Below are 25,566 nucleotides of genomic sequence, written 5' to 3' on the forward strand. Positions count from 1 at the left end.
TGGTGTGGAGGAAACATACTCACCTCTTGGAGGGGAGGGAATATTTTACTTTGTTTTCTAGTGATGCCTTTGGGAGATGGTTGATGTGTTCCAGAGGAAATAGCATCCAAACGCCGTTTGCCCAGCAGGAGTACTGTCAAGACACTGGGCCATTGCCAGTAGGGAGGGCAAAAGGAAGGCGAGTTAGTGGTTTGCCCAAGTGCTCCATCCTCTGCCTTGCACTCTCTTTGTGGGCCTTGCCTGTGGTGTTTCTCCAACTCCCCATTCAACACCACAGCTTACTGAGCTACATCTGTTTTCAGAGTAATGGGCTTGTGTTACTCTCTTAGGGTCCAATCCCACTTCCCTCTGGAATTAATGGGGAGTTGTATCGGTCCCTTAATCTACAGCTAGAGGCTTGACCTGTCACACAGCACTAGCTAGGGATGTAATCCCCGCAAACCACCAGGGAACAAAAATCTACTTCCATCAGTGACAGCTTCCAGGAGGTTGCACTTGGGAGTTGGAGCCAGTGTTTTCAACCCTTCACTTCTTGAGGGGGCTGGGGAATGGCCCCACCCTCTGCATTTTTTGTTTTTCAGATGCAGACCTCCATATTGGGAAATTGATGTGGGGAGACAGTGGGCTCTATTACTGTCTCATCATCACCCCTGACGACTTGGAGGGCAAGAATGAGGAGTCAGTGGAGCTGCTGGTTTTGGGTGAGCCATGTTTCACAATTTGCTTCTTCCCCAGTGGAAAGCTCACATGCTCTGTCTCCTGCTGAGTATGTTTAAGTAGTATAATGTGAGGGCAGCATATGTATATATATTACATTGCCTGGGTCTGATTCTCCCCTGCCCCCCACTTTGGGCAGTCATTTGTATCTGGAGAAAGTGGGTGTCAAACATTGCCAAACCAGAACGGGAATATTTCACATCCACATCGTCTCACTTGGTACATGGGCAAGTGGCTACCTAAGGGGCAGGGCAGTGGAGAATCTGGCCCCTATATTTAAGATTTAAAGTGATAAAATGCTAGCAAATAAAAAATCTGAGATAGTGTCTTTTTAAAATACACACTAAATAGATCCCAAATGCACTGTTTTTTGCTGCACTGAAATCTGTAATGAGGGTGGGCAGCCCCTAATGTTCTCCCAGGTTGTCTGGAAGCTCATCCCTGAAGAAGAGTTGAGAGAGCACCAGTTTTTGCTATAAGGGCTTGTCTATATGGGAGATTTTTCCAGTTATACCAATATAATTATATCACTATAGTTCAACTTCTATAGTTACACTTGGTACACTTCCTCACGTGGACACATTTATTCTGGAATAAGAGTGGGCTTTTCTGGTTTAACTGAAGCTGCGTCCAAAGCAACATATTGGGGAAAGGCCCCTATCTGATAGAGAGCCAGCCAGCCTAGTGATCAGGCAGTGGCTCCGTGGTTCTTTCTGGCCCGATTGTTCTACAGCGGGCCCCATCTAGGAAGGCCACTCGTCCAGTTTTATACTGGACAGTCCTCTTCTTGGCTGGTTTGTCCTCTGTTCAATACTGGGACAATACCGGAGTTGTTTTTGTCTGGTACTGGACAAGGGACTCTGTTTTGAAGAGCGTGCCATTCCGCTCGCAGCAGCACAGGGCGCTCTTCTAAATAGAGTCCCCTGTGCAGTGTGACCTCTCACGCACCATGTGTACAAGGTCACACAAGCAAGGGTGGACCCACACCATTCCCGGAAGCACCAGAATGTCTGGTATTCCAGGAACATGTGAATCCATTGGCGCCGACTTCCCATCTGCCCGGTGGGTGTTCGGCCCCCCGGCCCCATCCCTGCACCGCCTCTTACTGCTCCTGCACCGCCCTCGCCCCACCCTCATTCCACCCCTTCCCCAAGAGTCCACTCCCCTGCCTTTTCCCACCCCAGCCCTGCCCCCTTCCTGCTCCCATTCCACTCCCTTCCCCCAAGTCCCCACCCCTGCCCTCCCTCTTCTCTGTCTCCTCCCCTGAGCGCGTGGCGTCCCTGCTCCTCCCCCTCCCTCCTGGAAAGTCCTAAGTGCTGCCAAACAGCTGTTAGGCGGCTGGGGCGGGGAGCGCTGGGAGGAAGTGAGAGGAGTGGGGATGCGGCACACCAGGGAGAAGTAAGTGAAGAGGGGGAGCTTGGCTGCCGGTGGGTATGGAGCACCCGCTAATTTTTTCCCAGGGGGCTCCAGCCCCCGCACACCCACGGAGTCGGCACCAGTGTGCGAGTGGCCATGTTAGCCCCAATTGGGTCATATGTGGCAGGTCTCAATCTCTCTCCAGAATGTCCCTTCCACTCCCCTTAGAGTTTTGTCATCTGAGAGGTGCAGAGGTGCCAGGTAAGGAGACCCGGCCCATCCACTCCACCAGGTCCTGAGTCAAGAGGGGCATTACAGTGTCCAGACCACTGTTTGGTCCATGTCCAGATATACTTCACACAGGTCACTACTGCTTAGTCTGCCAGTGGAACATTGCCCAGTTCTTCAAAGTCTCTTGTGAGTTTTCAACTCCCAAAGAGAAAGGGGATCTGGATCACTGCTCCCAGAGTGCCCTTAACAGTGCTGGAGCCGTTCGTCTCATAGCTCCAGGCATCAGTCTCACTTCCTGATACAGCCTGTATCCATAGGCAGTTGGTTATATTCTTTTGTGGTGCCCGAGCTTGAGCAATATTCAGGGCTGGGGGCTCTGCTCCACCAATATTTGGAGCTGGGTCTCTCCCCCGGCCCTACCTGGAGCAGGCCCCGGCTCCCGTGGGTCTCCTCCCTGTCCCGCCGCTTCCCTGCCTGGAAGAAATTGGCTCACCCCTCTCCCGTGCCTGCTTGTGCTGCCCGTGTAGCACATTCCTCCTAATCCTCTGCCTCAGCCCTGAGCCCCCTCCTGCATCATGAACCTCTCAGCCCCAGCCAGAGCCCTCATCTCCCCGCACCCTCATCCTCTGCCCCAGCCCTGAGCCCCCTCCTGCATCATGAGCCCCTCATCCTCAGCCCCAACCCTCATCCCCCTGCACCCTAATCCTCTGCCTCAGCCCTGAGCCCCCTCCCACACTTCAAACCCCTGACCCGGAGCCCCACACCCTCACCCTGCTCCCCCTTCTATCCCCAAACTCCCTCCCAGAGCGTGCACCCCCCACTTCCCCCACACTCCCTCCTGCCCCCAAACTCCCTCCAAGAGCCTGCACCCCCTCCCCTTCCTACACACCCCCTCCTGCCCTCAAACTCCCTCCCAAAGCCTTCACCCTCTCCCTTTGCACCCCCTCCCACCTCCAAACTCCATCCCAGAGCCTGCACCTCTCACCTCCTCTTGCACACCCACCCCCTGCCCCAGCCCGGAACCTGCACCCAGCACCCAAACTCCATCCCAGAACCTGCACCCTGGACCCCTCCTGCACCCTAATCCCCAGCCCAGGACCTGCACCCCAGACCTCCCCCGCAACAGCCTTAGGCAGGTAGGGGGTGGAGTTTGGGGGGAGGGTTCTAGGCACCACCAAAATTTCTACAAACCTGCCACCCATGCCTGTATCTCCTTTCTCTGGACCACCCATGCCCTTTTAAACTATCTGTCCACCTGGAGCATGCCCTACAGCTGCTGAGGAGTGAGGCCTCTCTAGCCCAGTACTATCCTATCCCTTCCCCTGGTTTAGTAAACTCCAGCATAGTCACTCTTGTACCTTAATAAGAATGTCCACATGGGGGTTTATACCAATATAATCAAGGAAAACAATATTTTAAACATCAGCCCAAACCAACTTTTTTCTCTTAAAGCGTGAGCCATAGTTTGCCTTAAATTAATCCCCTAGAAATCAGAAGTTAAAACCTGAAATCAGAGAGGTGGCAGGTGATGACGGCATAGTCCCTCTGGAGAAATGTTACCTTCCTTAATGGTGTATGTTGTATATTGAGATATTGCTAATGTGGTGAAGGTCATATTAAAACACATGGATAGATAACTTGTGTAGAGGCTGTACATGCACTCACTGGAACATATATGTCGGCCTGCTGGGTCAGATAAGTATTTAGATGACATCTAAAAAGAGCAGGACAGTGTAGCAAGTGATAGTGCTGAAGGAAAAACACTCAACCAATATGGAAGATAAGCACAGTGATGTATTTTAATGCACTGCCAAAGCCCACCTACAGACATGAGGTGGACAGTGGGCTCTTGGGCAAGGGATATCAGCATTAACCACTGGCACATCCATGTCCAGTTCCATGGCACTATCATGCACCATGTACTTGACACAAGCCTGAACCCCAGATCTGAACACTTCTGAACTTTGGTTTGCTCTAAATCAGGGGTAGGCAACCTATGGCATGTGTGCTGAAGGCAGCACACGAGCTGATTTTCAGTGACACTCACACTGCCCGGGTCCTGGCCACCGGTCCAGGGGGCTCTGCATTTTAATTTAATTTTAAATGAAGCTTCGTAAGTATTTTTAAAACCTTATTTACTTTACATACAACAATAGTTTAGTTATATACTATAGATTTATAGAAAGAGACCTTCTAAAAACGTTAAAATGTATTACCGGCACACGAAACCTTAAATTAGAGTGAATAAATGAAGACGTAGCACACCACTTCTGAAAGGTTGCTGACCCCTGCTAAAAATCCAGGTCTGGATCCAGACTTTTCAGTTTAGGCCATCTATGCCAGATACTAGCCACTGGTGTTATTATGTGATGCCAACACAGATATTGTTATGCGGTATTTAACTGTGCCTCATCCTCACACCCCAAAGGCACCTAGCTGGCCACCAAATCGCAGTAGGATAATAAATAATAATAATAATATAATTAAGAATACCTAGCTCTGATATAGCACTTTTCATCAGTAGATCTCAAAGCACTTTGCCAAGGAGGTCAGTTTCATTAGTCCCATTTTAAAAATGAGGAAACTGAGGCACAGAAAGGGGAAGTGACTTGCCCAAGGTCACACAGCAGGACTGTGGCAGAGCCTAGAATAAAACCCAGTCTCCCGAGTCCAAGTCCAGTGGTCTATCCACCTGGTTGCACTGTTTCTCAGATACCATAGTAAAGCAATGTACTACCATGGAGACAGGAGAAGGCTAAATAAATGGATGTTGTTTCAAATCTTGGGATGTGTGTATAAAAGATTATATGGGGAAAAGAGCCTTGTCCTGCTATACTGGCTGTCGGGGGTGCCTGTGTGCCCCAGGCTGGCAGTAGTGTCCCACAGTGAGAGTCAAGAGCTCCTCTGCCTAGTGGCTATAGTTCCCAACGGTGGGTAGCGGAACCTTGGCCCACCCTACTCCACTGGGTTCTGACCCAGTCAGTGTCTTTCAAAGCCATAGGCCATATATATGGCCTAGGGTCTGGTATCATTATGTGCTCCCTGGGTCATTTCCTACCACTGTTTCCTGAACCACCGTCAGTGTCACAACTCTGTCTCAGGATCCCTTCTGGCTTTCTCCCAGGTTCATCTCTGGGGCCCCTTCCCCTGTTGGCAGCAAGTCATTGTCCTCAGTTCCTGCCGTCAGCGGGCTTGGCTAGGAGGTCCAGTCCTGGGAGCTTCTTAGCAGAATGTTGCTGCAGCCAACTGCTCTCCTCCTTGGTCAGTCCAGACTGGGCTGAGCTGCTCCCTTTTGAATGCTCCCCTCAGTGGGAGCATGCCCAGGGGGGCTGACTTCCTGTGTTCAGACTAGCTGCTTAACCCTCAGCTCACCAGTGCGGAGTTGATACATCCCGTCACACTGCCCTAGTCCTTTGTGCTTTTACTGGGAGGGAACTTGCAGCTCGGGCAGCTTGTTTTCTGTAGCTGCACTTTGTCTGTTTGTTTGTGTGCAGCACTTGCGCATCAGGAGAGTGCACTTCAATGGATTCTCCAGGAGCATGAGAGCAGTCTTGTTCTGGGTGTACTTTGCTCTGCTTCGTAGTCTGGTTGGAGCAGCTTGCATTCACTTCCTCTCCTGGGTGTTGGTCATCAGACAGAATGATCAAGCCCGTTAATTATATGTATCAGTGACACCCCAATTATCTTCCCTTCTCCCTGTCTCCTTGTCCTTCCAGCTCTTCTTATTCTTTTTCCTGTCTCTCTTTCTCTTGCTCTCAACATGGTGGTGACTGAAAGCAAGGCAGTGCCCTTTGATCCAGGAGATAGGCAGCCAGCAATAAAGAAATAGCATTTTTTAATATTCTGGAACTTTCTGGGATATACTGATTCCATCCCACTTCTCTTCTGGATATTAGTGAATTGCAAGGACAGACTGAATATAAATGTAGATTTGAGAACTTCTGCAATCCTAGGGGATGCTCAATGAGACATTTTTGTTTGCTGTTTGCTGATCAGATGAAAGGCTGACTCCCTATTGGGAGCAGCTGAAACAGTAAAGAGAGAATGTCTGAGAGAGTCTGAATTTCCCATCATGCACAGAATCTACTCCCTATTGACATTTCCTTTTAAAATACACTGTACATTGCGTATTTTGGGGGTCACTGCATCTTTCAAAACATTGGTTGGAGGTTGTGAGGGGAGCGGGAGTTCTACCTCTTTATCATATCAATCGATGAACATGAAAATTGGGGAGGCACAATAAGAGAGGAGACCAATGAGTGTTGAAGAGGAAATAGGAAAAATTTCTCAGATTTGAACCTCAGAAGTAGGAAGTATGCAGGTTAAAGGGAAGATGCTGCTTGACAAGATAATTTGACATCAATAACAACGTGTAAGATTTGGGAGGCGGCAAAAATACAGTGATATTTACATAGTTAAGGGCAGAGGGTCCCAAACTTTGCCCAAACAAGGACTTCATTAGCAATCTCAGGAGCTCAGGAGCTGCTTCTACTATAATTTGAATAAAATGGGGTAGGTTGCAGCTGTGCATGTCTTTATATGGACATACAGCCCATGGAGACTTCAGGTTGCAGCTGCAATCTTCCATCTTGATCTGAGCAGCCAGACTGGGATTTTTAATGTCCCTGGAGCACACTTCCATACTTCCAAAGATAAGGGTCATTCCTGGTTGCACTGTAGAATTCCACTGGCTGTTCTCACTTTGATCCCAATTCAGCAAAGCATTTAAGCATGTGCTTAAATCCATCCCCTGTTCAGCAAAGCCAGTGGGATTTAAGCATATGCCTAAAGTTCAGCAAAGCACTTATGGGCATGGACTGCTGAATCAGGGCCTTTATCTACCCCTGTCTTAGGGGATCAGTGGGGAAAAAGTGTTTTGCTATAGAGGCAAGAATGAGATTGGGAGCAAGTGAACCCACTCTAGAATAAGGACAGGATGCTATTCAAAGAATATTAATACAAATTATTATTAAATATTTGTATTATGGTAGCACCTAGAATCAGAGATCAGAGTCCCACTGTTCTAGGCACTGTACATACTGCAGTGTCAGGGCTAATATAGTGCCTTGCAATGACATCCTGGGGTTTTGGTGATGCTAGTTTAATTCATGTTCTTTCCTTGGAGACCAAGACCCTTTAGCTAGGCTAAGTGACTTTTGTAGCTCCAACTCACTGTCTCTATTAAACTTACAGAATGTACTACACTTGTAATAAAATAATTATTATAGCCCTTTTCATCTGAGGACCTCAAAGCTCTTTACCCAGGTTATTAAATACGATCCCCATTTTACAGCTGGGAAAATTTAGGCACAGATTAAGTTAGGTTGACTAGCTCTCAGACATACAGTGAGTTTCCTGGAAGAGATAGGAGTAGAGCCCAGGAATCCTAAATGGTAGTCTGGTGTGCTAGCTAATGGACCACACTGCTTTGCTAAACAACTGTTGACATCTTTTATTCTCTGTTCCATTTGGCAGGTCAATTAACACAACATGAATTACACAATTATCAGATAGTATTTTATTAATGAATCTCCTAGAAGCCTAGACTTCTCCAGTCATTACTTTTTAAATTAAACAATTAGCATATGAGGTTTCCTTAATCCCATGTTAGTAAGCAAACATTTAAAGTTGATAAATTAAAATTTGGTAATTTTACCTGTCAAAATTCATAACGCCTAAAAATCAAATTCTTCCTAGCCTAATACACACAGAGAGGCATAGTTGTAGATATATATACCTTCTTGTATACTTACACACATTGTAATAATAGCTACCTACTTGTCTAATGTATTGGTTGTGTAAATCAATGCATGCTGCTGTGTGTGTGAGGTTGGACCTTTGTGCTATGTTCTTAGTCAATAAAGTGAATTATTTTACCTGATATAAGCAGTGCCAGCTTTAGTATCTTCTGCCCCAAGAGAGATTGAGCCCACATCAGCTTCTATAATCCAGAGATGGGAGAGTTCATGGCGGGAAATTGCCCTGACAGGATGACAGCTGTAGCATTTCATTTTATTCCATTGAAGAGCTGCCAGTAACATCCCAGCGTACTTGTCCACAGTCAGTGGCAGATGTGTTAGTGTCACTGGCATGCGCAGGAGGCTAGAGGCCCAGAGTTCAGCCCAGGAAGGCCCACAAACAGCTTTATAACTAAGACTTTTTACCTATAGCTCTGCCTGGGCCAGAGAACCATAAAGTGGGCAGGAGCAAGCAGTAATTATTTTACAAAGGACAAGACAAATGAGACCAGTTTGTACTCGCATCTGTGAGTGCCGTGGTGCCAGGAGAGGGTGTCCTCTCCTGCTAAACTCCTGTGTGATGTAGCTTTTCCATAGATCCTTCTGCTGCGCACCCATGCCTCTCTCTTGAAACCTTGTCCAACGCCCCCTTCACCCCCTAGTTACTTATTTCATGCCATTTAGAAATGCTACTTCTTGCCAAGGATTCCCCCCTCCCCTTCCCTCTTATTTGCCAGCCCCAGCCACATGCTGCTAACAAAGGAGAATGGCACCATTAAAAGGCCTCAGCTACTAAGGTTTCCATGGCAACAGCCTTCTTGGAGGTCTTTGTTGCCTGCTAAAGCTTTGATCTCCAACAATGGCTGTCTCTGTTTCTCTCTCTGACTGACAAACACAGAAAAGAGGGATGGGAAAAAAGAAAAGTTTACTGCTCGCAGAGGGAGCAAGGAGGAACTCATTACAAGGCCACACTCTCCCAATAAATCTCCCAGCTGCTGCCTTGGAAGAGCCTCCGATTTATGAGAGCCACGCTTTCTCCACTCTGCTTTCTGATGCCCCTACTGGGTCAATCTCCAAGTGCCAGGGCCCCTTAAGTGTAACACAGGTTGATGACAATAGCATGTTCATCCGCTACTGGGAAGGAAATAGCTGTCTGTGCCCCTACTGCCCTCTGCTGCTGCAGGGGAACGGACTAGAGCATCAATCCCCCCAAAGGGATCATATTGTCACTCACTTCCATCCCTGACTCCTCCTGCTCTTTGATGTACTTACCCCTGTGTTCCCTCATTATTTTCTCCAACTCTTGTTTTTTTTTACCCTCTTCTCTATAGACCCCATTCCATTCAGCTATTTGTCTCCTCTGGCTCCAGGTCAGACCTAAGTTCTTGCTCCTCTCCTTCTGGGCGTATCGTCTACCCTGCATATTAAGTTCTTAAGGTCTTTTGTTTTCTCTCTCCCTCCTCCCTCTTTCCTTCCCTTTTACTTCTCCACCTTCCAGGTCTGCTGTGCTTTCTCTTGATTTATCCCCATTTCCAATTTTCCTCTCCCTCCCCAGTCCTTCTACACCAGAGCCTGTCTATAGGCCTAAAGATCCTACTCCCACTTGGTGATGGCCCTTGCTGTGCTTGTGCTGCCACTCTTGTCTTTGTGCCTCTCAGCTGCAGTTGAATGGCCATAACTTCCGCTTGTGTCTGAGAGGCTGCAGGTGCATGTTAGGGGAAGAACTGAGAGGCAGCTGCTGGAGTTGCTTGTGTGGAAAGCATAATCAGCAGTGCGGCAGGAATAGAGACAGTGCCAACACGTCCCAGATTTTTATTGACACAAAGACAAACTCCTATTTTGAATAAAACCATCCGGGACAATCCTGGAAAATTGGGCCATCTAGACATAGAGGTGTCTGCTGGGATTCACTGAGGGGTGTTAGCATAAGAAGTTACAGTCCTTGTGGATATAGAGGCATTTACGGAAGAGACATTGAAACTAGACAGCCATTTCAGTCTATCAAAATGCCCATAGTCACTTTCCGAGACAGGCCAAGCAATAATAAATAGGCAACAAAATAGGACGACCTCTTATCAGGGTATTTGAATAAACTGTTTTCTCCTTGACATCTCTATTCTAGCCCCCACTCTCTCTCTCTTCCAAGCTTACTTTTAAAAAAATGAGTTTGGTGCCAATGGAAGGAGCTAAAGTGATATGGAGTGCTGGCGTTTGTTCACGGGACAAGGGACAGTGAGCTTTCTCCTCACTGACCTGGGTCAGACTGACCTCCTAGTCTGGGGGGGCAGAGGGGAGTACAGCTCTGTGGCCTATTCAGTCCTTGACTTTCCTATTGAGACTTCAGAGCGTGGGAGCAGCAGGCAGCTAATCCCATTTGGGGTGGCCTGCTAGGGGGCCTGTTCCCTAGGAACTAGGCTGATGCCTCCCAATTCATTTCATGCATGACACTTTTTGTCAGTACCATTCTGGGCCTGAATCAAGCTAAACCTAGAGGTAAAAGAATCTTATACCTCACTCCCTGCCCCCTTGAGCCATCTAAGCCCTCCCTTTTGCTGTATATTTTTGCTTCACTTGTTGCTCATCACTGTGGGAGGAAAGTCGGCCTTCAATTAGCGAACATTCATGACAAGCCTGTGTGCTACCTCCCCCAGCCGTTGCTGTGGTAACCGCTGGTATGAACGAGAGCGGCTGGGTCAGCTGAAGTGTTTCTCTCCAGCCTAGCCTACTTAACAGCCGTTATTAAAAATGAGGAGCAGGGGGAGGGTCTGTGAAGGAGGGAAGTTACATGGCAGTGAAGGGATGGGTTATCAGTGAATTAACTCAGCCTGGGGAAAGAATTAAAGTGCTAAAAGCTAGTTGAGGCACAGTCATTCAGTGTATTGTTTTCTGGTAGCTGGCTGGGCTATTCAGGACAACATGTTTAGGTTCAGATGTGGCCTCTGCCCTGGGTTTCACTGAACTGGCCTTTCCTGAGAGGGCTTTGTGAATTCTTTCACAGACTGAATCCCTCACACAGACAGGGAGGAGTAGGGAGAAAGCCTTGAGTGCAGAGACAATGCAGAACCTGCTGATACAAAGGTGGGAATTTTGCTGAATTCTCAAGATTCCAGCTGTATTTGCCCTTCTGGCATGGTGAAGAGATCTCTCCTCCTAAATCCAGACACATCACATTGTGCTTATTGAAGGGGCCTACTGAGTAAACTGTTGCACCGATTGCATGGAATGGTTGTCCTGCTTGTCCTCACAACAATTTAGGGTTTCCAACAGCAGCATGGTTTCTGACATTTGCCTCCCCTCACATATCACATCTTACAGCTGTGGTTTTACCAGGACATTCTTGGAACCATGAAGCACCTATCCATAAAACCCAGCACTACTGCAGGGAGCTCAGGTTTTAGGGTGGGCTTCAAATGAGAGGTACTACATTGTGAGATGGAGTTACCCAGGCAAGTTCCTGCTCCCAACTGGTGTATTGCCCTCTTATCTCTTCATATTTTACCATCCTCATACCTCTGATGTTTCTGCAAGGGACACAGTCTACCTGCATGCAGAGTAAACAAACAGGAGGCAGACACGCTTTCTGCAGCCATGCAATGTTAATGTGTGTTTGTACCTGCAAATACATTTTCCATGCATGTGATTCTTCTGTATAAATAAGGCATATATTTGATGTGCATGTGGAACATGTATGAGTATAGCATACTTGTGATGGGAGCCGTACATCTGGTATGCATGTATAGAGCATGCCTGTGATATGCAAGAGTTACCTGGCAGGAATCTGACTCATACGATGTATGGCCCATGTCTTGTGTACATGACACAGATATATGTGTATGCTGGCTGAGAATAGTCTGGACATTTAGTACTTCCAGGGAATGGAGTACCTGGATTCCATGAAATTCTTTGGACATATTTATGAAAATGTTGCCATAGACTGATGGATAGAACCCTATTTTAAAGTAATATATAAGGAACACTTCATCTGAAGGATCAGTTTTACATCTTCTGCTAAGACTCTGAGAGCTCATTGGGACTGATGGTTTTACAGTGAGTATCAGAACAGCTTCGATGAGTTGCAACAGGTTGCAAAATGCTGCCTGAATTTAGAATGTTCCTTGTGGCCCCAGCAACCATTTGTGTGGATTTTTGATCTCTCTAGACACTCTGCTGAAGCAGTGAAAAAGTGGAGAGTGAGATTCTGGTTGATTTTAACATTCTTCAGGGAGAGACGAGAAACCAAAGATTTTGGGTCCAGTTAATCACTGTGTTTGAGCTTTGCTCAGTGCAAAAGCTGGGGGCGGGGGTGTTAAAGGTGACTTTATACCACCTTTCACTGACTTACACTTGGCTGCCTGCCTTCCTTTCCATCCCTCATATGTGTCTGTTCAGATTGCAGCTCTTCTCCTTCCTGCATATCTGTAAATAACCTAGCAAACTGTTGATGCTATATAAAAATACACACAGCACAGATGCATGCAGGGGCATTCTGTATATGTTCTGGCATATACATCTATGCCTGTAGTATACTTTACCAACATTCAGGACATATGCTGTTCATTAGCAACATTTCATACATGCAGTTCCCAAACAAATAGGTACCAAGTTGCCCTTACAGCTTGCATTTTGTTTGTTGTATTCACTGTAAATTCAAATGGAAAAAGCAAGAGGCTTTATGGAAATCCATTCCTGGTTGGTTTAATAATCACAGAGATATACCTATCTCCTAGAACTGGAAGGGACCCTGAAGGGTCATCAGGTCTGGCCCCCTGCCTTCACTAGCAGCACCAAGTACTGATTTTTCCCTGCATCCCTAAGTGGCCCCCTCAAGGATTGAGCTCACAACCCTAAGTTTAGCAGCCCAGGGCTCAAACCACTGAGCTATCCCTTCCCCCAAACTTGCTTCACTTGGATATCAGCTCCATATCTCAAAGCATCCCCCCCAGTTATAGAGCCATCCCATCATACCCCCACCCCCATAGTCATTATGGCATCTCTTGTGAACCTCTCCGTGCAGCTGCAGTGTCCATATGGAAAAATATCACACGTACATGTGCTGTATGTATGTGGCTTACTTGTAGCAGGCATTGAGGTCAACACTTTTCTAATCCAGATAGTATTGGTCTTTTGCACGCTCGCTCTTTTTTTATGCCAGTAAAATGATTCTTTAAAAATTGAATCTCAAGCCCCCAGATGAGTGTGTTTGAGTGTGAATGTGCATGCCTAAGTGTAATGTGCGTGCTTGTTGAACAGTACCCTGCAGGCATCACCTTGTAATCATGCTGCACGGACCCCCTTCTTGCAAGCCTCTGCCTAGATTGGAGAGGCTCCATTCCTGACTCTCTCCCTCCCCCTCAGCCCAGTTGGTCAAATCCAGGCCAGACAGATACATAGACAGCCACCAGGCATTGAGCAGGGCCAATTACTATGGAGGCGATGAAATCCCTGAGCCATATAGTTCACTTCACAGAGCATATGTGGGTCGATCTCATGTTGAGAAAGAGGGCTGAAAGCTCAGGCCGGGGCTGGGGAGTGTGTTTTTCCTGCAGTAACCTCTCTCCCTGTTCTCCTCCTTCTGTCTTTTCTAGGCAGGACAGGGCTGCTTGCTGATCTCTTGCCCAGTTTTGCTGTGGAGATTATGCCAGGTATTCAGTCGTTTAACCCTTTATTGACCCACCCTCCCTCTCACCTTGTTTGTCCGTCCCTCTGCTGCACTGCACATTAATTTCTTCCTTACTTGTGTGCGTCTCCTGTATTCTGTGATAAACTGTCGCTTGTTGGAAGTGCTTTGCACTGAGAAATATCAAACCTCATGCTGGGGATAGGGAGGGGCTGTAACACAGGGGTGCAAAGACAGAAATAGTTGAGAGAGACAGGCCCAGTACTCGAATGGAGAAGTCTATTTACGGGAGGTTTTATATCAAGCTGTATGCCTTTGTGCTCACTCACCACCATGATTGTGGCAACTCCGTTTTGTCCATACTGTAATATCTTGGCACCCTTGTACATCTACAAAGTACAGTGTGGATGCACCCCTGTATGCCCTCTTCAAAGGCCTCACTTAATATTATGGGATACTGTTATGAAAATCAGCCACCGAAGGCTGCACATATGTGGCATCCTGCTAAAGGAGGGATATTAGGCCAAACCTGACTGTGGGAACTGTTATTTTGTGTTATCAGGGAATCTAGCTACAGATAGTTGGGGTGGGGGCCTGAGGATTTTCTAGACTGCACAAATCCCTTACTATCCAAACTAATGGGATCCCACTTTTAAGCATTTCCCAACCTTGTAGAGGATCTAGTCCAAGATTCTACATCAGATGGTCTTTCAGACGGAAGAGATGAGAAAGCATTCAGCTCTGGGTACGTCTGAAATGACTGTAGCCTGCGGGCATTAAACCAAAGTGTGTCTCTCCCCACAAAATAGATTTTTATACACACTTTTATACACAAGAACAGCTCTAAGTACACATGAAGGGGGAATAATCTGTCCCAGACACACACGTGGAAAGGAGGGTAAAGACCCCTAATGTTAGCCATAACATTAGAGCCAGCAGAGGATTCAGTGTAGTAGGAGGAGTCATTTCAACAAATATACTCAACAAGGCTTGATTTTCCAATTCCTTGCACCTTTTGTCACCATTTACACCTGTGCAAAGTGGATGTATAATACTAACATATTCATCAGGTAGCTTTTTATACCTGCTTTGCACAGGTTTAAGTGACAATAGAGAAAGGCAACGGCAAGGACTCCAGCTGAAGGGGTAGGGAGAGAACAGGTTTAAGTGACAAAAGACACACATGCACGCATGCACACACACCCCCTCTTATGGATATGTTTCTGATTGTGAGGACAGTTAGCGACTCAGACATGGTAACCACAGTAACCTTAATGTTTATATGAATTTGGTCATATTCAGAACTGCTGTGTGAGGAAATAACAATGGCTGTATCAGGAAAAGGATTATGGATCACACTTTTCACTGGAAAAACGCCTTGATTTGTGTCTGTAATGGATCCAGCAGCGTCTTTTGCTGTTTCTTTATACTTATTACTTAAGCAAGACCCTCACTTGCTACGCAGCAAAGATCTCCCTATAATTCCAAGGCCCCTGTGACAGGAGCACTGACTCCAAACATCCACTTGCTAGGGCTGAGTTGCAACCTATAATGTACTTAATAAATCTAGCCTCTTTTCCTGCTCCTGGAATGTCTGCAGGTAGATCCCAGTCTTCTCACATTGATTTGGTGAGTTTTTTCCCCACAGGCTTTTTTTTCTTTATGGATTGATTGTGAAACACTGAGGGCAACTGCTGTTAGAGATTTTAAATTTGAGCTATATTGCTGAGCTGCGATTGGCTGCCTGTGTCATATGATACTGTTTCTTTTCCTTGACTGGATGAATGTCATTCCTTTAAAAAGAATGAGGACTTGAAAAAACCCACTGTGCCTTTAAGTTTCTTAGAGAGGGATGGATAAGGGAGATTAGGGAATGTTAGCACATTTTTAGTCCTTTCCTTTCTGGGCCACATGAAGCTCTCCTGAGGCATCAGTGGTAGAAAAATGTGGTTGCTCTCAGATTTTCTGGCTGGATGCAGCGCTGAATGTAATATTCTCCAAGTACATTCACAATAATAATTGTGTGTGTGGGCCTAGTAGTGAAGGGACAGGCAGAGCCTTGTTTGATTCATTTACCGGGCTATTTATAGTGTGTTTTCTGCCATCGTTTGTGTAATTAAAACTAGAATACTGGGGTAGAGCATGCACAAATAGGGCACAAACGCAGCTGGAGAAGACAAAGGTTTGTGTAACATGTTTTATGATATTTGTCTAGCTTTTCTCTAACCCCAAACTCCAAAGGGTATTCTGTCCCACAAGAACAGAGTAGGACAAGTTCCTCCATACTGCTCACCTCCCAGCACCTCCTCTGTCCAGCACAGTGAGAGGGAGCCTGTCTCCATGCTTCTCACCCTCTGTCTCTGAGATGTGACTGCAGGACATATAGATGTACCCAAACTAGCTTTGATCTTGCTAGCTTGAATAACAGCAGTAGTGAAGCTGTGGCAGCACGGGCTAGCCACTCAAGTACGTACCCAGGGTCCTGGTTGGGCTTGTACAGCCGTGCTGCCACAGCTTCACCGCTGCTGTTCTTCGAGCTAGGTAAATGACAGCCAGCTTGAGTATTTCTACACATGTTGCAATCACACCTCGGATTGCAGTGTGGAGTGTAGGGGGGACCTATTGTCTCCTTACTTCTCACCAGGAGATATCCTGCTCCTTCTATTAGCCCACATGACTGTTCTCTCCCTAGCCCTCTGGCTGGAGTCCTTGCCGTTGCCTTCCACAGTTGTTGTGTCCTTTGACCATTTGTTCTCATTTGGTTTCCAGAGTGGGTGTTTGTGGGCCTGGTGATCCTGGGGGCTTTCCTGTTTTTTCTCCTGGTTGGGATCTGCTGGTGCCAGTGCTGCCCACATAGCTGCTGCTGCTATGTCCGCTGCCCCTGCTGTCCAGATTCCTGCTGCTGTCCACGGGCATGTGAGTGATCTGGGACCAAAGTGTGAAGCTTCCGCCCACATCCCTTTTGCTATGTGTGAGGGAAATCTGCTCATACCTTTCCCCATCCCGAGTGCCCCACTTGACTAAAGATTGCCTGTTACTAAGAATGAAGCAGCTAACCTATAGTTTAATGGTCAAATGCTCTGAGTTAATTAAGAATGTAATTCCCAGAAGTCTCCTGCCAGCGAGGTCCTGGCAACTGTATCTGCTCCTCTAATGTCACATTCCCCATCCTGAAGCGGCAGTCCTGTCAGCTATGTTTGTTAGAAAGTGCTGTGGCTGCAGAGCAGAGAGCATTCTGGTATGAGTCTTTCCTACGTTGCAAAGCAGCTGCCTACTAGAGTCACGCAAAACACCTGCAACAAGGCCAGGTTCCATTGCAAACCCAAACCTCAGGCCAGGTTTGCTGAGGTTCATGAGCCTTTGGAGTAAGCTTGCGTCTTGAGAGTCCCATTCTGGTCTTCAGGATGAACTGCTACAAACCCAAACAAGAAATTTGAGTGGAGCCTAGATTTATGTGCTGAATGCGCTTCACTAACCATGCTTTTGAGGGCCGTCAGCAGAGAATAAGCTGCCCCTTACCATTTTTGGAACTCCTTTTAAGCTCAGAGAAATCCACTGGCTCTTGAGTTCCATTCGTAACACACCAGATGCCTCCTGCTGGGCAGTCACCAAAATCCAAACCAGGAGCAGCAGCAGGAGTGTTGTTTTGGAGCACCTTGGAGGGGAAAGAATGGCACTTTGTTGCTAATTATTGCTCTCTTTTCAGTGTATGAAGCGGGCAAGGCTGCAAAAGCTGGATACCCATCTGCTGTTACGTCCATCCCAGGTCCTTACTACATCCCCACTGTGCCGGTAGCTGGCGTGCCATCTCCTGTTGTGCTGATGGAGAAGTCGCATCCCCCTCCCCTAGCACCAAGTGACTCCAGTGGAGGAAGCCAAAATGGTAATCTGCACCCAGTCTTTCCTGTCAGCTTGTCAGAGCATTCTGAGTCAGCAAAGTCCTCAAAGGGAGTGGGTCTGGAGAAGGAGGGTTAGCTCCACAGAGATAATGGTGTGATCTAAGCACAAGACTTATAGCCTGAATTTTAATCATGAATTTTAATTATTTTAAGCAAGTCACTTTGTACCTCAGCTTCACCATCTGTAAAATGGGGGTAATTATGATCTTCTGTGGTTGGGAGTTCTGTGGCTAGGGACCCTCCCCGTGTATGGACACGGACACACACAGAGCCTGTCCTTTGCCCCCGCACATTAGAACCTGGGCTCTGTCAGCCACTGCTTCCTGGAATGACATGGTAGAGAGCACAGTGACAGACATTCTGACATAGGCAAGCCATTGTGGGCTTTAAGGATGTGGAACTTAACTTTGAAATTAGATCTGCGAGTGGACTAGTAGCAAGTTTACAATATCTGTGTGATGTGTCTACCCAACCTACTTCAGCCACCATCGAGGAACAGAAACCCCTGGGGAGGAACACAACATTTACTTAACAGGACACAGCCACATTATAGAACAATTTAGGGTGAGAAGTGGGAAAGAGCACTATTGCCAATATGAAACTGCACAGGGAATTTGGGGAGGAGGAATGTAATCATTAATTAGCAAAAGTTGAATTTTATCACAGCACCACACTGATATGACACCATTCAGAAGGCAATTAGATAACTTAAGCAGGGAATCAGGCTTTTGAAATAATCTTCCACTTCCCTTATCAGCATATTTGCTTTTTTTTTTGAGCTACCAAAAAATTCATCAGAAGCAGGAAGGCTGCCAAACAGTCATGGGGCCACTCCATGATCAAGGTGCTAAAGGAGCTCTCAAGGAAGACAAGCCTGTGACATGGTCCCTCACCAAAGGTTCTTAAGCAAAATAATCAGTCATGGGATAAGAGGGAAGGTGCTCTCATGGATCAGTAACTGGTTAAAAGATAGGAAGCAAACAGTAGGAATAAATGGTCAATTTTCACAGTGGAGAAAGATAAATAGCAAGTTCCTGCAATGATCAATACTGGGACCAGTGCTATTAAACATATTCTTAAATGGTCTGGAAAAAGGAGTAAACAGGTTACATCGTTTGCAGATGATACAAAATTACTCAAACTAGTTAAGTCCAAAGTTGACTCAAAGAGTTACAAAGGGAATTTCACAAAATTGGGTGACTTGGCAAGAAAATGGCAGATGAAATTCAATGTTGATAAATGCAAAGTAATGCAGAATAGGAAATATAATCCTAACTATACAAATTAACTGTTACCACTCAAGAAAGAGATCTTAGAGTCATCGTGGGTAGTTCTCTGAAAACATCTGCTCAATGTGCAGCGGCAGCGAAAAAGCTAACAGGATGTTAGGAACCATTAGGAAAGGGACAGATAATAAGACAGAAAATATCATAACGGCACTATATAAATCCATGGTACGGCCACACTGAATACAGTGTGCAGTTTGAGTACTCCATTTTAAAAAAGATATATTAGAACTGGAAAAGATGCAAAGAAGGGCAACAAAAATGATTAGGAGTATGGAACAGCTGCCATATGAAGAGAGATTTAAAAGACAGTGACTTGGAGGGTGGGGAGAATATGACAGAAATCTATAAAATCATGAATGGTGTAGAGAAAGTGAATGCGAAAGTGCTATTGACCCCTTCACATAATATAAGAACCAGGAGTACCCAATGAAATTAATAGGCAGTGGGTTTAAAACAAACATAAGGAAGTGCTTCTTCATGCAACGCACAGTGAATGTGTGGAATTTGTTGCCGGGGATGTTGTGAAGGCCAAAGGTATAACTGCGTTCAAAAAATAATTGGATAGGTTCATGGAGAATAGGTCCATCATCGGCTATTAGCCGAGATATTCAGGGACACAACCCCATGCTCTGGGTGTCCCTAAATCTCTGAATGCCAGAAGTTGTGACTGGATGATATGGACCATAGGTCAGACCCATGCTTATGTTCAGCTTCAACAATCTGTATATTTCTTCGCTCTTCCACTGAAATCAGAATGGGTGAACTAATGAGCTGGTGGAACAAACTTACATCATTGAAGGAAAGATCTGGAACAGAGTGTTTAGACATAGGAAATAAGCCAGCCATTGACCCAAAGCAGAAACATATCCAATGAAAAATCATTTTCAGAATATGTTGGACTCCAGCCCAGTGCTTAATATTATTTTTTTGTAAAATGTCACTGCACATAGAATGCAGTACTGGACGTAGGCTGTGGACTTGGGCACATCAGGGGACTGTTGAATAGTTAGGGAACATAGCCTCCCCCCAGAGAGTCAATGCATGCTTTCAACAATTTCATTGCACGTCACTGTGTCAGAGCACCTGGTTTCAGGCCTTGTTCAAGGCTCTTCAACAGAATTAGGGATATGCTGCTTGAGATCCCAGCTCATTAGCACAATACAAGTGTAAAATTTATGACTCCGGTACAATTTAAAGCTGAATGGAAAGGCTCTTTACTTGCCAAGACCCCAGTTTATGTAGATTTTGCACTTATAAAAAAATAAAAAGACAGTTGAGGATCTTAAAAAGCTTTTTTATTTATATTTACCATAGCCCCAGTCATAGTCCAGGACACCATTGTGCTAGGTGCTGTCCAAACTCAGGACAAAAAGACAGTCCCTGTCCCAAACAGCCTAGATGTTTAGAAAACATTAATCATGAGATCCCTGCAAGGTGAGTTAATATGATTATCCCCATTTTATAGATGAGAGAGCTGAGGCCTAGAGAGATTAAGTGACTTACCCAGTGTCACACAGTGAGCCAGTGACAGAGCCAGGAATAGAACCAGAGTCAGGATCCCCAGTTTGCCATTCTGCGTAGGGGGAACAGAGCCCTAAACTCAAGGCTTAACAGGCAAGTAAACAATAAATAGACTTTCGGCTGTTCTGTTTGTATTTGTAGTTTTTAAGGCAATGTGTCCATTTTAAACTGAGTTGTTACTAGTGAGGCTTTAGCATGGTTTTCCTGACCAATGAGGTCAAGGATGTTTTTGTCCAAGAGGTATATTACAGACCTTGTGGAGTGGGAGGTGTTTGGGATGTGGGGAGGGAAGATGGGCAGTCATTTCATTTGCAAACACAGTGCTCAGAAAAAGCAATCCGTCTCCATTCTGGTGAGGGAAACACCGCAAGATCTTTAGAAGCACAGTCTAAACTTGTAGCTAGTATGGTTCAGCTGCCAATGTGGACGTGGTCTTTTAGAAGGCACAAAAAGCAGTGCCCCAAGGGACACAGTTAACACATAAGAACACATTAGCAGTTCATGAGGATGGAGTATAGTCTAACGATTAGGAAGGGCTCTGTTTCCACTGATTTGGCATGTGATCTTGGACAAGTTACTTAACTTCTCTGTGCCTTGGTTTCCCTATCTGTAAAACAGGAATAAAAATATTTACTCCACTGTTAAAAAGGGCCTGGCAATCTTCAGATGAAGAAAACAAGTGTGAAGTACTAGTATTTTGGGACCATACAGAGGCATAATAAAAAGGTTCAGTAAGTGGAGCATTTTGCATTGTTGTAATAAGATCTGATAAGTCAAACCACAGACACTAGGTGGTTTGACTTAGAAAATATTTTCCATGCACTTACCATCATCATCTTAACAGACATAATGCCAGTATTAGTTCCTAGATGCTTCCAGAATTAGCCAGGAAATTAGTTTTCCTTTTGATACACAGCAGCAATAGCAAGCCACGCATGAAGTTTATAAGCCTAACTAATTTTCTATCAGTTCCAGGAGCTATAGGTGTAACCCAAATAGATATCTGGCACAACCTCAAGATGAATAATGGCTCAAGGGACTGGAATGTGAGATGGAGCCTGTAAACCGGTTCAAATTTCACAAAGGTCGCTATGGACTCAAAGTCATTCCCACTTGATGGTTGTTCAGTGGCCTATGAAAAACAAGGTGTGGGGATGTCATGCTGTCTGGAGTGGCTCACAACTGTGAGTGGTTCCATGAGGGCAGACATCCCAAACTGGTGGTAAGTGCTATAATTAGACTTCACCCAAAGGTGAAAGTAAGCTGGTACAGCCCGGTAGGGAGTACTGGTAATAAGGTGCAGTAATGTACCGGCAGATAAGTGGAGCATTCAGTACTGGCTTACTTTCACCTCTTTTGGCTGCATAGCAAAAAGTTCAAACTCAAAGCTAATAAAAGCTAGGAAAGGGAAAACTCACTGTCACATTTGTTTGTTGTTTTTCTCCCTCTCCTCCTCCAGCCAGGCTGCCCGAGGTGGCTAGGCTCCGTGTTCCCCGGACCCTCCCACTCAGCATGGGCTGCAGGAGCTCCCCTCTAGCTTGTAGCAGGGGGACTGGCTGAGGCAGAAGCCTCCCCAGGTAGCCTGCTGCCCGCATAAGAACAATTTAAATTTAGCTGTTCGTCAGTAATATAGATCGCCTCATCCAGGGGGCAGAAAAGAACTGCCTCAGCTTTGGTCACCCCCTCCCCAAACAACCGAGAGTGAAATTAACAAGAATGCCAGAAATAGCCCCAATTCCGCGGTTCAGACCCCGGAGTGAACAGCTAAGTTTAAACTGTTCTTATGCAGGCAGCAGGCTACCTGGGGAGGCTTTTCCCCTCAACCAGTCCCCCTGCTCCCTGCTACAAGCTAGAGGGAAGCCATTGCAGCTCCTGCTGAGTGCGGGGGTCAGGGGACCAGGGAGCCTAGCCGTGTTGGGCAGCCTGGCTGGAGGAGGAGGACGACAAGGAGAAAAATGTGACAGTGAGTTTTCAGTTTTTCAGGCTTATTCCAATAGTAAAGTTTTATTATAGACAGTCCTGGTAGTAGTAATAGTAGCTTTATTTTCTATATCTAAGTCATGCAATGGGAGGGATCCATGAAGTATGTAAGAGAGGTGGGTTGCTTGTGTTTGGACTGTACAGGTAAGAAATTTAACTTACTTCCACCCCTGGCCCTGCCCCTTCCATCTGAGGCCCCGCCCCTTCGGAGGAGAGCGGGAGAGACAGAGTGGGACCCGTACCGGTAAGAGCTGTATTTTACTTTCACCCCTGATTTCACCAAACCAGTAACAAATGTGAACTTCTGGATCACTCTAACACAGCGTTTCCCAAACTGTGTTCCACGGAACACTGGTGTTCTGCATGATGTGAATAGGGGTTCCGTGAAAGAATCGTAATTTTAAAAAAGGGTCTTTAAATTTTTTTTTAATTTCGCATATTTGAAGCGTCGTTTACAACTCTTTTTGAATGACTATAATGTAACGTAAAACTCTTTTTCCAGTTATTGATAGATCTCGTATTGACTGTCATGGCTTAAATCGAACGCAGCACACAAACATGTTGATGTCTACCCCTTTTGGGCATGTTTCAGTTGGTGACGTTGTACTCCTTCTGCTCAAGGCTGCGCAAACTGCAGCAGTATGCACACACCATTCTCTTTATGCCATGTTGAATATAATATATTCACGCAACACGTTCAAATCTGTGGGTCTTTACCGTGTATGCGATAAGCACAACTAAACTAGCTTTGCTTGAAACAATATAAATATTTGTGACAAACAAAATTTGACAAAAATCAGTATTTCTAAATATTGTTACTAAACCTAATCTCCATCTGTGGCTAAAAGAAGGAACTTTGAAACGAAACACAAATTCTTCTGGTACTCCAACTATGGCTGAAATAAACGAGAGCAAAATATTGTGACACTTCAAGGTCAGGATGAACAATCGCAGTCTTTTGTTGCTGAAAAATCTATTAGTATCAGTAAGTTATCCAAGGGGAAAGAATTTCCACCAAAGTATATCAAAAAACAAAAAGAAGCAGGTGTTAAAAGACCAAAACGAAAGTATAATGAAAGTTATTTGTCTTTCGGTTTTATGTGTGTTGGAAATAAAGATGTTCCTCATGTGCAGTGCGTTGTGTGCAACAAAATACTAGCAAACAGTTCATTGGCTCCTGCTAAGCTTTGTAGGCATTTGGAAACCAAGCATGCTGAATACAAATACAAAAATACAAATTTTTTCAAGAGGCAGCATGACTCACTTGGAAATTGTAAACTTTCGATGATTAAAATTGCTGAAACAAACAATGAAAGTGCAACAAAGGCATCTTATTGAGTAAGTTACTGTATAGCACTTGCCCGAGAAGCTCACACTATTGGAGAAATGCTTATCAAGCCTTCCGCGAAAGATATTGTAACGTGCATATTGAGCAAGCAGTCTGGTAAAAAAATTGGTGCTGTACAGTTGTCAATAATACTGTTGCACGCCATATTAAAGATCTTGCTGAAGACATAGAAAAAGAGCTAGTTTGCTGACTGAAAATTTGCCATGAGTATTCATTGCAGCTAGATGAATCCACTGACGTTTCAGGACTTGGCTGTGCTACTAGTATTTGTCCGAGATAGATTTAGTAATATTATTGATGAGGATCTACTCTTATGTGAATCTCTGCAAAGCAACATGACTGGAGAAGAAATATTCAACTGCATCAACAATTTTATCAGAAAGCATGAAATTAGTTGGGGAAAATGTATTGCTGTATGTACTGACGGTGCTCGGGCAATGATCAGGAAGATGAAGGGAGCTGTAACGCGAATCATAAGTGTGACACCAGAAAGCACTAAGAGCCATTGTGTTCTACACAGACAAGCACTTGCAGTTAAAAAAAATACCAGCATATCTGAAAATTATGCTTGATGAAGCAGTACAAAGTATCAATTTTGTCAAATCTCGACCACTTCAATCCAGTTTATTTAAAATTTTGTGCAAGGAAGTGGGTAGTCAGCATAAAATGCTTCTTTTACATACGGAAGTGAGGTGGCTATCTAGAGGAAAAGTGCTTGTGAGGCTTTTTGAGCTTCGTAGTGAACTACTGGTATTCTTCACTTCAGGTAATTCAGGATGAAACTTTAATGACTGTCTGACAAATTCCTCGTGGCTAATGAGACTTGCGTATCTTGCAGATATTTTTGCAAAATTAAATGAAATTAATCTGTCGCTGCAAGGAAAGAATATGACCATTTTTACTACAATGGATAAATTTTCATCGTTAAAAAAGAAACTGGAATTCTGAGCATCTTCTGTAGAACAGAATAACTTCGACTGCTTCCCTACAGTACATGAATTTCTAACTGAAATAAATTCTACAGTCCATGAAGAAGTTTCCAGCACCATTTTACAGCACTTATGTGACTTGCAGGCCTCTTTATTAGAATATTTTTCTACATCTACTGATGATAATGCTTGGGTTCAAAATCCATTTGTAATTACAGCCAAACCAGTTGGCTTTACTGCGCATGATTATGAAAGCCTAACTGACTTAATTTCTGACTCTGATTTGAAACAAAAGTTTAAGGATCTTCCACTGAATAATTTTTGGAGTAGCCTAATAGAAGAGTACCCTAATGTGGCTAAATGTGCAGTTCGAGTGCTCCTTCCTTTTGCTACAACTTATTTGTGTGAGATGGGATTTTCGTATTACACTGCAACAAAAACCAAATATAAGAATAGACTTGATGCTGCACCTGACATGAGGATTCAACTTTCCAGCATTATTCCTAACATTAAGTGAATTTGTGATAGAAAAATGCAGAAACATCAATCCCATTAAATCCAAATTTGTATTTCTGTTTATAAAATAGATTTTCTAGTAAAAATCTAATTTGTTTGGTGTTTGTGTATATATAAAAACAGGTTTTTTTAAGTAGAACAGTTTTTAATTTTGACTCTTGCACTTGATTTTTGTACTACTTTATATACGCTTTCCCATTAGAAATTGTTAGTTCAAGTTATTTTAAATTTGTATTTTTGCTTTGTTTTATAAAATAAAATATATTTGAGCATAAATAACGCAATTTTTTATTTGAGAACCAAACGACTACAAAATAATATTATAAGTGTTCTGTAATAGGCTAAAAAGTATTCCGTGGCCAAAAAAGTTTGGGAAATGCTGTTCTAACAGTCTTACCAGGGGTAGCTCCAGGCACCAGCACGCC

The 25,566-nt window shown here is 45.0% G+C and overlaps 1 protein-coding gene across 5 annotated transcripts in view; it reads left to right on the forward strand.

Moving 5' to 3' along the window:
• ILDR2 (immunoglobulin like domain containing receptor 2) overlaps positions 1 to 25,566 on the forward strand; it is a 55,121-nt gene that overhangs the window by 17,079 nt on the left and 12,476 nt on the right. For 3 of the 5 annotated variants that reach the window (XM_032804816.2, XM_032804813.2, XM_032804814.2), the window contains exons 3-6: positions 582 to 701; positions 13,628 to 13,684; positions 16,429 to 16,575; positions 17,366 to 17,542. In XM_032804816.2, the coding sequence (XP_032660707.1) occupies positions 582 to 701; positions 13,628 to 13,684; positions 16,429 to 16,575; positions 17,366 to 17,542 (501 nt within the window). The remainder of the gene's footprint in view (positions 1 to 581; positions 702 to 13,627; positions 13,685 to 16,428; positions 16,576 to 17,365; positions 17,543 to 25,566) is intronic. The other 2 variants (XM_032804818.2, XM_032804819.2) reach the window with 1 other exon arrangement.

This window comes from Chelonoidis abingdonii, chromosome 1, assembly GCF_003597395.2.
Source record: "Chelonoidis abingdonii isolate Lonesome George chromosome 1, CheloAbing_2.0, whole genome shotgun sequence".
NCBI lineage: Eukaryota > Metazoa > Chordata > Testudines > Testudinidae > Chelonoidis > Chelonoidis abingdonii.